The following is a 14,143-nucleotide window of genomic DNA, read 5'->3' as shown; positions in this document are numbered from 1 at the left end:
TCGAGTGAAACCCATCAGACCACTGATTCTGCATCCACAGCTACTCACTTGTGAACAAGGACATATAGGGACGGTCTGGACAAACGCCTGGCGGGAGGCTGGGCGGTGTGGACACGGTGAGCCACCAGCAACAACAGTGCAGCCTTTCGTGACTGCAAAGCCACGCTACGTTGAGCCAGGCAAGAGTCAAGTGTACTGTGCGTCGCCAAGTGTGAAGAGGGCGATCAGATGGGCTCGTCCCCGCACAGAGCTCTGGAAGCAGCCCTGGAACGAGGGGGGAGAGCTGCTCTCTTCTGGACTGTTGCTTCAAGCGCGTTCCTTACTGCAAAACGCCGCACACCCAGGGATCCTCCGAGGTGACTAACAGGTCCTCCGTTCCGTTCGCTACCTGGAGTCACAGTTCGGAGATATCTACTCTAGAGATTGAGACTTTGTAGCCTCTCATGGTGAAGCTGTCTCCAGCAGTTACTAGGCTTATTCTACACTTGGAAATGTCTTCGCAAAGAAACTTTGTTATCAGGAGGCCCGTTACCACACCTAATGCCCACCTCCTTATTTCCTCCAAACCGCCCTTCCCCAATGGCCCCATCTGCGAATGGCCCCAGCTCATCAGTCCCTCGAGCCTGAAGCCCGCCTCAGCCTTCGGTCCTCTCTCCTGTGCTCACCCCCGTCCCTGTGGCAGCAGGAAGCCCAACTGCTTTTCTGCCCTCACACCCCACCCTGGCCACACCAGCGTCCCTGGCGCTGGTATCCTGATGATACTCACGCCAGCCTGTCTGTGCACTCAGAAGCTCTCAAAGAGATCTGCCCAGCTCTGTGCACACAGGGTCGTGCCCCCACATGCATGCACATACGTTCGCACAGAAGCACCCACAGAGACACACAAGCACACGTGCATACCCACGGGACAGACACCACACGTCTCGTGCGTGCATGCATTATCACATGTGTACTTGCGTACCCGGCACGGACACCAACACGCACACGCACAACACACTCCGGTGCGCGGGTGCGGCGCTCCCCCACTGGAGACTGCCCGTGCCTTCCGCAGACTTGCCCACAGCCTGCCCATCACCTGACGCCCCTTCCCTCACTGACAGGGCACTCCTGGGCTGTGCAGCAGCTCCTGCCACTTGGTAAAGGGAATCTCCCAGCATCCCTTGCAGCTGGACTAGATGGCGTGACGTGCCCTTGACCACGAGAGGAAGAAGCTACTGGTGGGTCTTCTGTTGGGAAAGAATGTGCCTCACCGAGGGGCACATTCGTCCCCTTGTCTGTCCCACTCTTCCCATCTGAGATGTGGGCAGGGCTGGGGTGGAGGTGACCGGGGAAGGGCCCGCCCTGCTCGTGCCGCCTTCTACTACACCGCCAAGCCACCAAGCCCAGTCCTGAGGGCCTGCTGGCTGGTCCTGTAGAGCCTCTCATGCCCACCTGCTCTGGCCCTCACCCACCGATGCCACTTTGCTCCTAACAGCACACACCACTCCCTCCCAAAGACCGAATGAAAAATAAAAAACAGCATGACTTAAGCAAAGTTTGTACTTATTTAATAAGAAAAATTACTTCTTTAAAAAAATAGTGCCTTTACATGCTGAGGTGTATACGGTTAATGCATGAGCTGAGAACAGACTCACAGCAGGTCCTCCCTGGGATGAAGCCCAACGTGATGCAGGTCTCAAGACCCTGAGGTTGCGGGGCCGCGGCACGGCTCTCCTGTGTCGCTGAGGACGGCCCGCAGCGGCAGCGGTGGCAGCAGCGGTTCCCGGCACACACTGGGCCAGCCCGAAGGCACTCCAGCGGGTGGCCGCCACCTCAATCACTGTCTCCTGCGGGGCTGGGGACCTGCAGGACAAGAGCAAAAGTGTGGGTGCTTCCTCCCTGGGGTGGGCTGTCCGCGGGGGCCTCAGCACCACGGCCGCCTGGCCTGGCATCAGGGACACACACAGGAGCCCAGTCTCTGCCCAATACCTGGTCTCTACACCAACAGTTCAGACCCCGGACCTGCTCAGGGAAAGTCCAAGCTGGGAACGAGGGAGTCTTCACGGGGCTCTGTCAGACCCCCTCAGGGGACGGAAAACGAGGCTCCCCCGAACTGGACGAGCGCAGGCGGCAGGAGCCTGTCCCGGCGGGAGCCCAGCAGAGGCACGCCGGGCCCCCAGCTCGAACCCGCACACACACGCCGTCCGGCCTCAGTGCCTGGGAGAACTAGTCCCCACCAACACCCAGAGCAGAAGAGCTCATGCAAGCTCCCGGCAGGCCCCATGCTGTCCCCACCGCCACCCCCACCCCCACCATGGCCCTGAGACAGAGCAGGAGCACTCCCGTCTCCACTGTCGGATCCCCAACGCCCCCATGCCGCTGCCCGCCATCATCCTGCCTGCACACCTGCTCTTCCACACCTGGCGCATCTGGCTGGCTCGCCTCACCTGCGCGCGTGAGTTTACAGCCCAGGCGTGCAGGAGGAAGCACGCGTTTCCGGGCATGTAGACGACGGATGCACGTCCCAGCACTCCAGGTGGGACTGCGCCCGTGGAGAGCTGCTGGGCCAGCGGAGAATCCAGGCCCGGGAAAGACCTCCCGCCGCAGACTACGCTGAGCTCTGGCGCGCCTCGCAGACGCGCCCTCCTCCTAACACTACCACCGGCAGGGTACCCGACCCACCCGGAGCCGCAGCCCCAGCAGGAGGGCGTGTCAGAGAGCAGCCTCCTGGGGTGGCCGCCAAGCATCCCGCATGCCTCTCTTAAGGGAGCCCACGTTCCAGAGCAAGTGTGACAACAGACACATGAGGACCCCACAGTGTTCATCCTCACAGCACTGTCCCACAAACAGAAACGCAGACCACCCAGTCCAGCCTCTGTCCAAGGTCACCAGGCACAGAGCGGGAAGGACACACAAAGCAGCACCGTGGGGCCACCATCCACTTAATCCCATGCCCTGCCCCTGCTCACCCCCGGCTGTGTGACCCCGAAAGGCTGACACACCTCCCTGCGCCTCAGCCTGCTCGTCTGCACAACAGACACGAGGACGCCCGAGTGCAGCAGGTAACAAGCTCACCCGAGCGCCTGGAAGGGAGGCCCTGCGGCCTCCCCGGAGCCCCAGCCTCCAGCCCCACGGCCCCAGCCCCCACCTTGGCATCTGGGCAGGCTGCGGCGTGGGCGGTGGCGTTGAAGTCATGCACAGGCAGGGTGCTCAGCCACTGGGCCATGGACCGCTCGTGGCGCTCGGTGCTGATGATGGTGGGGTAGATGTGCTGTTCCTTGAACGCCGTGACCCCCGCCTCCTCCCGCGACCAGTCCAGTGGCTCGTGGAGCCCATCATTGCCAAAACGCTGGTTGTACTTCTCGAAGTGCACGCGCTCCAGGACGAGGCCGAGCCCTGGCGCCTTGGGCACGTCCACCTTCGCCTCCCCCCAGCTGCGCTCCAGCACGCTCTCGGGGGCGTAGCCCTTGACGATGGCCACCACCAGGCCGACCATCTTCCTGATCTGGTGCGTCATGAAGCTCTGCCCCTTCACCTTGATCACCGCAAACTCCATGCCGTCCCGCACGAAAGGCTCCTCGCAGAACATGTCCAAGACGTAGCGCCGAGCGCTGGCCTCACGGGGCCCCTTCTGCGAGGTGAAGTTGTGAAAGTTGTGTGTGCCCTTGTAGCAGGCGAGGAGCCTGTTCACGCGCAGCAGCGTCTCCGTGCTCAGCCGGTAGCTCTCATCCTGCACGTCGTGGTCCTTGTGCGCAAAAGCAAACGTGGGTAACATGTAGAAGTAGGTCCTGGCGTCGCACTTGTTCTTGGAGTTGAAGCCGCCCGTGACCCTCTTCAGTCCTGGGGGGAGAGGAGGCAGGTGAGGACAACGCTTCTGGGCCAGCGTGCGCTGGACCAGACGCGGGCCCAGCCTCTGCGCCCCGAACCCGCCCGCGCCAGACGCTCCACGGCAGCGCTACACAAACCAACTCATCAAAACCACACGCATCAAATCCAGGTTCACGGAGGGGCCGGGCAGCACGTGCTCTAGCACTGTGCAGCTCTCCACGGCCTGTGCTGCGGACCTGAAACCACACTCTACAAACTGTCCTCCGCGAGGCCACCAGGCAGCAACAACCACCAGCTCAGCAACAACTGGAAGAACTCAAGACAACTTAGAAGACCGGCAAGAGAAGCGATCACACACATTCTAGCACATCCGCAGCAGGCAGCCGCCGAGCACCAGGAAGCAGGCCTGCAGAGACCCGCACTCTGAGCGCTGACAGCCCGGCAGGTGCCCGGCAGGTGCCCGACAGACGCGCTAACCAGGAAGGGAAATGAAGACAGGACAAAGCACGCAGGGCACCACTTGTGTGAAGCAGACATGTCTGTGTGCATACAGAATTTCCCCCAGGGACACGAAAGTTCCGGCGAGGACTCTGCGCACGGCCTGAGCTGCACCAGGGTCCCGCGGGCCTACAGGGGTGGGTCTGGGCCTGCAGCTCCAGCCGGCCCAGCCCCAGGGCTCCTACCATCAGGCCTCATTTGGGGGTAATTTCAGGTTTTCTTCTTTGCCCGGCATTAAACGCTTTCACCCACACCGAGCATCACCTAGACGCATCGTGCCGGCGACTGCCTGCCAGGATCTGCCCCAACGGCCACGCTCTGGGGCCACAACCAGGAAAACCACCCTGCGTGTCACACTGCACGAGGAGCGCTGACAACTGCGGTAACTGTACGGGATTCGCTGCTTCTTTAGCAAAACCAGGGCCCGATCTACGGACCACATGGAAGACCCTCCCATGCAAGCATGTCAACTGGCCTTCACGAGGGTTTACTCGATGAGGAGTGTCCTGGGGGGGACCCTCCTGAGAGGCAGAGAAACTCTGCAACAGAGCAAACACAGACATCCAGTGCGGACAGAGTCACAGGAAGCATCGCTGACCTCACACGAGGCCTCCATTCGCCGGCACCCAGTGCCCGTGGGAGCTGTGTCCGCGGCAGCGCGCAAGCCCAGCACCCTCGGGTGGCCCACGGAGAAACCGCGTGCAGCACGCCGTGTCAGGTCCACACAGCACCTGGCTCTGTGGAAGGAGCCACACCTGGGGCCTGACTCTGTTCACGTAAAACGCCAAAAGCACGAACTAACCCGCGGCGCCAGACTGCCGGTCGGTGTTGACCGGTGAGGAGGGGTGGGGGCGGAGGGCTCACGGTAGTAGCCGGGATGCTCCGCAGGTGTGGGCGCACAGACGCGCGCATGTCAGAACTGTGCGCTTAAATACAGGCTTCGTTATACGTCACTTATGGCTCGAAAGGTTTTTTCAATTCGCAGCTTAGAAGGAAATCGAGGCAGCGTAGGTGGGTGCCACATGGGGTCGTACCACACCCATCGGTGCGAGGCTGGGGGACGGAGGCAGGGAAGTCATCCTCAGACGTTACAAAAAGCAAGGTGAGAAGAACGCTCTAACAGAGACGGCCACCAAGGCCACCAAACAGCCTGTGTGCAAAGAAGGGACAGCGGGGGCAGTAACAATCAAGGAACGCATGGCGGCCACACAGCCTGGCCCGCTAGAGAGGGTCTTCAACCCCATTTTAGCCCCCTATCAGGGGGCTAGTAGATAAATAGATTGTTTAGATAGATAGTAAATTGTTTTAGCAATTGCTAAAAAACCACAGTGAGTTACCTAAGAAGTTACCTAAGAAGGCAACCACGTGATAATGAAATGGAACTACGAAAAAATTCATTAATCCAAAAGAGGAAGCAGAACAAAAGGAGAGCACAGAACGCCAGAGACGAAGAGCGACAGACGCGGACGTCTATAGCGACGAACCCAATGGCCTGGAAATGTAATGGGCCCAGAAGCGCCACTCAAAAGCAGGGCCAGATGGGGTTGGTTTAACAAAGACCTAAAAACCCCGCTTACCAGCCTTGTTACAAAGGAGAGTCATCACCTGTTTTAACTCAACCAAATCTGGACTCCTGTGTCGGGGGTTTGGTTGAAACAAGGCACTGCCATGACGGGCACATCCTTCAGGAGGAGGAGACGGCGACCTCTGAAAAGACTCACAACCACTCTTACCAACCGCTAAGCAACCGCTCGGAATCCTGATTCCACACCAGAGAAATCTGGTGCGGCCTCACATCCCGGCAAGACCCGCCGCCACGGGGCACAGGGCCGTGCCCTGCTGCGCTTACCTAGGATCCGGATGTGAGGTGGAAGGTGGCTGTTGATCTTTTCTAAAATGTCGTCTATCAGCCACACCTTGAGGGACACGACCTGGCCGGCCGCCGACACGCCCTGCAAAGGAAGCAGAAGGGTCAGGCACACCCCTCCATAAGGTGGTTCCTAGAAGGACCACGCCAACTAGGCCATTTCCCATACAAGTTCGGCTTTAGAAACGCATCTGAGAGGCTGGTGAGACCCAAGAAGCCAGGCGAGCACACCCGGGAGAGGATCAGGGATGGCTTCAGAGCCCAGCGAAACACATCACACAGGCAGAAAACGAAGACCCCCTTGGACCGAACGCTGCACGACGTGGGGGAAGAAGAGCACGCGATCTGGCCAGGAGAATGGGAGGCCGAGCGAGGAAGAGCTCGCCCAGCCCCGCCCATGGTGCCGCCATCCCCTCTCCAGGCACCTCCAGGACGAGCCTCCAGCTCCAGCACAAGTCCGCGCCATCTGCACCCCCCATCTCATCGCGGAGGCTCATCGTCTGCCCTCGTCACAGGGACAGCAGGTACGGCCCAGAGGCCTTCCGAGAGCCCCTCCTCGTGTGACTTCCAGGCCAGCGCACAGCTGTAATCACCCCGGCTTGCCCGGAGGGACCGCTGCTCGCCTGTCCCTGGGCACCTCTAGGAGCACACTGCCTCACAGGACTTCAGCTCCATCGACAGGCCAGGTACCCACCCGGGGGCCTGGAACGCATCCCCCACAAACTGTGGGGAGGACCACTGTGCCATCTAAGTCAGGAGAGCAATTATCCTGTGAACAGGGACGGGGCACGACATGGACAGGGAAAAGGGGGCTGGTTACACAGGCAAGGCCCACCAGGAAGAGCACGCATCCCTACCCGATGCCAAACCTTCGCCTAGAAGCTGCCGTTTCAGAAAGTCAGCATGGCAGGACCGTGCGGGGAGGGCTGCTGGGGGGCGGGCGGGGGACAGGGTGCCGTCCTGGGTGCAGACGGGCAGGTGTGCAGCTCAGCACCACCCGCGTCACGGCGCCGCGTGAACATCATCTGAAGACACCCCACAAACCCGTGCCAAGAGGTCAGACTACAACACACGGCACATCCCTGCCCGAAACTCGGAGTGAGTCAAGAAAATCGGACAAATCCTGAGGACATTTGTTAAAACAACTGGCCTCGAGTGCCCAAAAACGTGTCACAAAAGACCAAAAAAGAAAAGATGGGACAGATTAAACGGAGCTCAAAGGACGGGAGCGTGTGTGCACACATGGACTGTGGCTAAGAGACCAGGTCAGTAACTAGCCGGGGCGCACGAGCAGTGGTGTTCCATCCATCAGCGCTGGACTGTCCAAGGGGAGGCCCCCCGGGGCGCCACCGTCCTGCACGTTCAGGCCTGCGGCTTTCGGGAGGTCTTGAGGTCCAGGACAGACTCTCAAACTGTCAAACAGTTTCGGGGAAGAAAGGACAGAAAGAGAAACGTGGCAAGATGGCGTCACGGCGGAATCAAGGAGAGAGCCTGTCCGGCGTCCACCGCGGCACCGCCACATGCCTGCAGGGCTGCATTCTGTCTGATAAGAACCTGGCAAGACAGACTGGGGGGGGAGGGGGCGCCTGGGGGGCTCAGCCAGTGAAGCATCTGGCTTCGGCTCAGGTCATGGTCCCAAGGTCCTGGGATCGAGTCCCACGTCGGGATCCTTGCTCAGCAGGGAGCCTGCTTCTCCCTCTGCCTCTGCCTGCCTCTCTGTCTGCCTGTGCTCGCTCTCGCTGACAAATAAATAAATAAAATCTTAAAAAAAAAAAAAAAAACCAAAATCTTAAAAAAAAAAAAAAAGGAACGAAGATAGCATGGCTATTTCTTTATCAATCGCGTGTGTAAATGAGAACATTCTGGACGTGCTGCTGGCGCAGGAGACGGCTAACGGATCTGGGGTCCTTCCTGGGGAGCTGGAAGTGTCCCCAGACCAGCCGCAGGCATGGTCGCAGAGCTCTGAACATGCCTGAACCCACTGACCCGCACGCTCTGGGTGGGCAAACTGTCAGGAGCGGACTGTATCTCAACAAAGCTACTTCTTAAAAAACCTGAAAAAAAAAAGAAGAAAAATTATCTTGGGGCGCCTGGGTGGCTCAGTGGGTTAAGCCTCTGCTTTCAGCTCAGGTCATGATCCCAGGGTCCTGGGATCGAGTCCTGCATTGGGTTCTCCGCTTGGCAGGGAGTCTGCTTTCCCCCCCCCCCCGCTGCCCCATCTCTGCCTGCCTCTCTGCCTCCCTGTGATCTCGGTCTGTCAGATAAATAAAATCTTTTAAAAATAAATAAGAAAGTGCTATCATTTCTTCCTCCATCGGGCCAGATGCCTTAAGTGGAGAGACGAGCTAGGACGCTGGTATGGGAAGTTTCAGGTTTCTTCGGGTTCCCCAGACTAGGAGAGGAAAACGCATCCAAACGCAATCCTAACAACAGCAGATTAAGCCCCACCGTTAACTCAGGCAAACATCTGCTTTTCTCTGGCCTAGAAAACTCCCAGAGAGCTGTCACTGGAACAATTAAAGAGAAAAGGGAGACTGTAAGGAACCACAGGACCCTAGCCTGAGCCGTGAGAAACGTTACTGCATCACCTACAAGACGCAAACCGGCAGCCCCATGTTTGTCCCCTGCTATCTGTACAGCGTGCCTCTTCTGCGGTCTCTGCCCGGCATCTGGACCCAGGGGATCTCGTACCTGCAGACGTGGCCATGGTTCGGCTGCTCAGGACTCTGACCTGCCCATGTCTGGGTCACACCCCCGAGGGACCTCAGGTGACCACAGAAGCCGCTCAGAGCTGGGATGCAGAGCAGGACAGAGGGCATTCGGTGCACTCTGCACTTCCTGTCTACTGGAGAGGAGCGTGAGGTTAGTGCCTCTGCCCCACCCGCCTGCCTGGCTCCCCTCCACTCTCCCTTGGGGACCTCCGGCCCATGCCAGACCCACACCCAGGAACACGAGACCACTCGGCATGGCTGCCATGCCGCCCAGGACTGAGCCCAGGACAGATGTGTGAGGCAGAGTCCCTGCAGTGGGGCCCAATCTTAGGGCCGAATGGACAGCACAGGGCCACAGCCACTGAAGCCCCCCAGTCCCCGAGACGTGGCCAGAGCAGCGGTGACGCACCATGAGCGTGGAGTACGTAGTGGGCTACCAAGCCATGACAAGCACGCACACTCGCACCTGCACAGAATGGGAACTGTGATCTGCCGATTGTATTCCTGCTGATTACACAGGGAAAAAAGACTATCTCGGATAAACTAAGTTAAATAAAACAGATTACTCACACCAGGGTCATCTGTTTCCTTTCCCCTCTTGGAAAACACGACACTCAATCCTATGCGTACCATCAAGCCTGAGTCGCGGGGACACTGTGACCACCATGTGGCCACCTGCGGGAGCCCCAGAGAACCGCACAGACACAAAGTCTGGGCAGCACTGAGCCTCCAGATCCTGCCACACACAGCCTGGAAATGCTTAGAGAACTTTTTAGTGACACAAGGTGATGGCTTTCTTTCCACGTTGGCTAGTTTGGTCTATGCGTCTGTCGTTCACAGACAACAGTCTTAACAAACAGACACTGACCTGTGGTGTGTTGCACACACTGGCCCCTTCAGGTGCTGCTGCTCAAACCTGCAGGGGAGGGGCAGGGAGTGCCTACCTTATCTGTCCGGGCACACCGCTGGAAGGACATCTTCCTCATGTCTTCGCCGTGATTTTCAGGAATACAACCCGACCGGACCAGAGCAGACACCAAGTCATCTTCGATGGTCTTGAACTGTGACGACCCAACGTTCCTCTGAAGGAAAGAGGAGAAAACTAGTTTTCTTCACTCAGTCACTGCCCACAGATGGGAGCCCCGGGCCTACGCTGCTCCCTGTAGGGCACCTGGGTGCTGGGCCCACACCTGTGGCCCTGGGGACACACCGCGGCACCTCCCTGTTCCATAGCGAGTGAGAGAGTTACCTAAGCATACCCAGTTTCTAGAAACTTCCCACCCTGGGCAGCCGGGTCAAACAGCCCACAGAGGGTGTCACCCGAGACACCGCTGCCTCCCACCTGGTCGAATCTGAAACCAGCACCCCTCCTACCCGAGACCCACTGGTCAGCAGCAGCAGCAGGCCACAGAGGGACACCGCCCCCTTATGACCACGGGGAGGCAGACCCCTTGACTCAAAGCAAGAAACCCAGCCTTGGCATCCTGGCACCCCTCCAGCTCACGTGACCAGCCTGTACAACTTCTTGGAACTACTGTGTGCAAGGGAAAGAGGACAGCCACTGCTTCTAGAACCCCCTAAGGCTACCCTCTCAGTGTGCCCCAGCCCCAACCCAGTGCCTGCAGGTCCCTGCACATCCATGAGGTCACACCACCACGAGGATGCCCCTCAGAGAAAGCCTCCCGCACACCAGGCACACGAGGGTCTACGAGCAGTCTGCCACAATCACCACAGGGGAAGTTCTCCCCAAGGTCTACCTTACAGCCCTCACTGAGACAATCAAGTCACAAATGCTGCTCAAACACCCACGCGGGGGACGGAGATGCGGTGGTGGGGAAGGCGGCCAAGTGACAGGCTCTCAGAATGTCCTTCCATCAGCAAGGCCAGCCACTGTCGCTCTCCAGCCCCCCGCATTTCCCTAACGGGGAAACTGAGGCAAGCAGAAGACAGTGAGCCTCAGCAAAGCTCTCAAGACGGTGCCTAAGGCAAAAATGCACGTCAAAATCACAGTCGCAAAAGCATTTCACGGCCCACACGGAGCAGCAGGGGTGGTCCCTCCGTTCCTGAGGCAGTCACCGACCCGCTGGCACAGGTGACCTCATGCCTCGTCAGTGTCCCCGGTGCCACCCACGCTCTTACCTAAAACAAGACCCGAAGAACCCCAGGTCTCCCACTGTGCGTAGTGAGAACCATTACAACACCTGGAGCGCCCAGGACGGTGGTGTTGGGTGCTCCGGGCACGGCACTCACCTCCATGCCCGAGTCCAGCTTCAGCAAGCCTACGGGACCCGGGACCCACGCGGCGGCGGGACCAAGGAGAGCCGACACGCACGTGTGCAGCACCCGCACCCCGGCTTCCAGGAATCTGAGAATTCCACCTCCGCACAGCCTCTGACCGACCCCAGCAGCCCAGCCCCGCGGCCGCCAGGAGAGAGGCGCAGGCCGAGCCTCCATCAGGGCCTGGAGCCACAGGCCGTTGGGCCACAGTCCCGGCGGGGCACCTCCCGGGGCCACAGCGGGGCTCGCGCCGCTAGGGCTCCAGCGGGAACCCCGCCCAGGGGACTGACCACGACGCCGAAGAGCGGGGCCCCGCGTCCTGCGCTGCCCTAGCTGGACAGCTGTCACGGCGCGGTCCCAGCCGCGGCCGGTCGCAGGAGGGGCCCCGCGCGCGCCCTCACCTGCATGCCGTGGTAGCCCTTCCCGGAGTAGGCCATGAGCAGCACGATCTTGCGCTTGGGCAGCTTCCTCCGCAGCTCCCCGCCCGGGCCGCCCCTCCGCTGCTTGGCCTGCTGCTCCGCGTCCTCCCAGACCCGCGCCCCGCCCCGCCAGCCGCCCCGGGCCTTCCGGTCCTGCTCCCGCGCGGCGCCCACGGGGGCGGGGGCCTGCACGTTCCCGGCCATCGGGGGCGAGCTGCAAGGACACGGCGCGAGTGAGCGTGCGGCCGGGGCGCGCGGCCTGGACGGCGGGGCCGGGGACGCGCCGCGGTTACCGGAGCAGACGCCGTCCCAGGCGCGGGCTCCACGCTCCGCAGGCTCTGCGCAGGGCCCCGGCCGCCGCCCGCAGACCGGGCGCCGCCATGCGCGGCGGGGCGCGGGGGGTCGGGCGCGGGGGTCGTGCGCGGGGGTCGGGGGCGGGGGTGGCACGGGCGCTCCCTCCCCCCGGGGCGCTCCCGCGGCCGGCGGCCGACCTCCCCGGCGGCGCCTGCCCTTCCCGGGCCTCCCGCCCCGCCCGGCCGGCTTCCCCGTCGGGAGTCCGGGAGCCTCCGGCCGCGCTCCGGGAACTAGCGCGACGCGCTGCCACCCGACCCCACTCACGGCGCCGCGGACGCAGCCGGAGCCGCACCACGTGGGCCAAGGCGGAAGTGGAACGCGCGCCCGACGGCGGCCGGGCGCGGACTAAAGGCCTACTGAGCGGGGCGGGGGCGGGGGCGGGGGCGGGGGCGGGGCGAGGGGCGGGGAGGAGGCGGGGCCGCGCCGCCCGAGCGCGCGCGGCTCCCGGGAGCGAGCAGGTGCGGACCGGTGCTCCGCAGGGCGAGTGCCGCGGGCGCCGCGCTGCAGAGGAGGACCCCAGGGGCGGGCGTGAGGCCCCGCCCGGGACGCGAGCACACCAGCGCCTCCCCGGACTCTGCGTCTCCCGGATCCGCGGCGGCCGAGCGTCCGCTCACGGCTCACAGCCCGGGGCCGCGGCCCTGGGGGAGACCTTGCGGGAGGGCTCGGGAGGCGGCAGGAGGCGCCCGGCGGGCACAGACCAGTCTCCTTCCGGAGCCGCGAATTGACCAGAGCAATTCGGGAGCTCCCGTTCTCGTGGGGGCACGCCCAGGGGCCGGCCCACGCAGAGAAATAAAACGGGGCATCCCAAAGCCATAAACGCCATGAGCAAAAGGAGCTGAAGCACTGCTGCGCCCACGACGGGAGCCCTGGAAACCGCCCGCAGGTAAAGAGACCGGATCCGAGGCCCACGTGGTGCAGGTTCTCTTTCATACGCAGCGTCCACAGCGGGCGGCCGGGACCCAGAAAGCGGGTTGGTGGTTGCTGACCAGAGTCTCCGTGGACCACACCATAACCAGTCTCCTCTGAGCTCAAAGCGAGGATGGCTTGACAAGATCATGCTGGCGGGAGGGGTGCTCACCTGCGCTAACGGACCCCCAGGACCGCTCTCCCCTCGGCGGGAGGGGGGAGCCCAGCGTCGCTTTGCCAGGGCTGGGTGACCTGGGGAGCTCTGGTGGCTCAGCAGCTTTAGGAAGCATTGGGCCAGCTCCACAGAGCATCCGACCTTCACACAGGGCATCCCCCACCCTCTTCCGGAAGATTCCCTGTGCCGGGAATGCTCCCTCCCAGCCCAGCAGCTCTGAGGCCACAGGCCCCACCCAGCATAGGGAGATAGACGTGGGGCCCCAGGCTGGGGGCATCTGCAGGAATCCAGGACCTGGACAACTGGGACGGCTCCTGATGGGCAGAGGACTGACCCAGCCAGGGAGCCAGGAAGGCTGGACGCTGAGGCTCTCCCTCCCCACTGCATGGGAGCCGAGGGTTCCTTAGTGCTGGAACAGAGACCCAGACCATGTGGAGAGCTGTGGCAGGGGCAAACCCAACACCCCCGGACTAAACCATGTGCAGCCCCTGACTGGGAGGCGCCCAGCCAAGTTACATCAGGTAGGAAGGGTGGAGGCATGTGTCCCTGCAGGAGCCTATGCCAGGGTCCTTGTAGGAGTGAAACTGGCAGGAAGGGAAGCGCTGTGACAGGTCAGAACTGCCCACTGTCAGGGGAGAGAGGCTCCCGGTCACCTGTCGTGTGGGGAGCGGACCACCACACCTGCTCCCTCCTCAGACCCCACCAATGACAGTGGCCAGCCTGAGCCTGGTCCTCCTGGCCAAGAGCCTGGGCAACGGTAAACATGCCTGGAGTGAGCTGGGGAATGGAGAGGTGCTCGGACAGAGAGGAGGGAGCCAGCCCCTCCTGCACAGTTGCCACACCCCACGCCCAGCCCTCACCACCAGGTTCCTACACAGGGACCTTTCTAGCAGTTCAGCTGTAACTGCCCAAACTTGGAAGCACTGGGGTGTCCTTCAGCTGGGTGACCGGATAAAGTAACCCACCCAAACGGTACAGTATTCTTCAGGGCTAGAAGGAAATGAGCTACGGACGCAGAAACCTCAGATGTGTCTTATGTGAAAAGCTGCCAGTCTGAAAAGGCCGCACGCGGATCCCAAATCTATGACGTTCTAGAGAAGTCGAGATTATAGAGGGAATAAAAAGGCCA

The 14,143-nt window shown here is 61.5% G+C and overlaps 1 protein-coding gene across 4 annotated transcripts; it reads right to left on the bottom strand.

The window, feature by feature from the left end:
* Window positions 1-1,525: 1,525 nt before the first annotated feature.
* Window positions 1,526-12,271, bottom strand: PUS1 (pseudouridine synthase 1). Of its 4 annotated transcripts, none has more exons than XM_045087645.1 (7): window positions 12,198-12,271; window positions 11,562-11,793; window positions 9,828-9,965; window positions 6,155-6,257; window positions 5,883-5,987; window positions 3,128-3,819; window positions 1,526-1,842 (listed from the first exon to the last, which is right to left on the bottom strand). In XM_045087645.1, exons 2-7 carry the CDS (start codon window positions 11,781-11,783, stop codon window positions 1,813-1,815), a joined length of 1,290 nt encoding a protein of 429 aa, XP_044943580.1. In that variant the 5' UTR covers window positions 11,784-11,793; window positions 12,198-12,271; the 3' UTR covers window positions 1,526-1,812. The 4 variants fall into 4 exon arrangements, with proteins under 4 accessions (XP_044943580.1, XP_044943579.1, XP_044943581.1 ...); XM_045087644.1 differs by lacking the exon at window positions 12,198-12,271 and adding an exon at window positions 11,873-12,004; XM_045087646.1 differs by lacking the exons at window positions 5,883-5,987; window positions 12,198-12,271 and adding an exon at window positions 11,873-12,003.
* Between the last annotated feature and the right edge of the window lie 1,872 nt (window positions 12,272-14,143).

Source organism: Mustela putorius, unplaced genomic scaffold (assembly GCF_011764305.1).
Source record: "Mustela putorius furo isolate JIRA1106 unplaced genomic scaffold, ASM1176430v1.1 tig00001433_pilon_pilon_pilon, whole genome shotgun sequence".
Lineage (NCBI taxonomy): Eukaryota > Metazoa > Chordata > Mammalia > Carnivora > Mustelidae > Mustela > Mustela putorius.
The sequence above is the reverse complement of the archived record's forward strand: the minus strand, read 5'-3'. Positions and strand labels throughout refer to the sequence as shown.

What these genes read in the sequence shown, in the direction of transcription:
- PUS1 (XM_045087644.1), bottom strand. Translation starts at nt 11,961, where the DNA reads ATGGCGGCGCCCGGTCTGCGGGCGGCGGCCGGGGCCCTGCGCAGAGCC. An exon ending in CTGGGACGGCGTCTGCTCCG is followed by an intron (nt 11,794 to 11,872) that starts GTAACCGCGGCG and finishes GTGTCCTTGCAG; the next exon opens with CTCGCCCCCGATGGCCGGGA. An exon ending in CAGCCTGCCCAGATGCCAAG is followed by an intron (nt 1,843 to 3,127) that starts GTGGGGGCTGGG and finishes CTTGTCCTGCAG; the next exon opens with GTCCCCAGCCCCGCAGGAGA.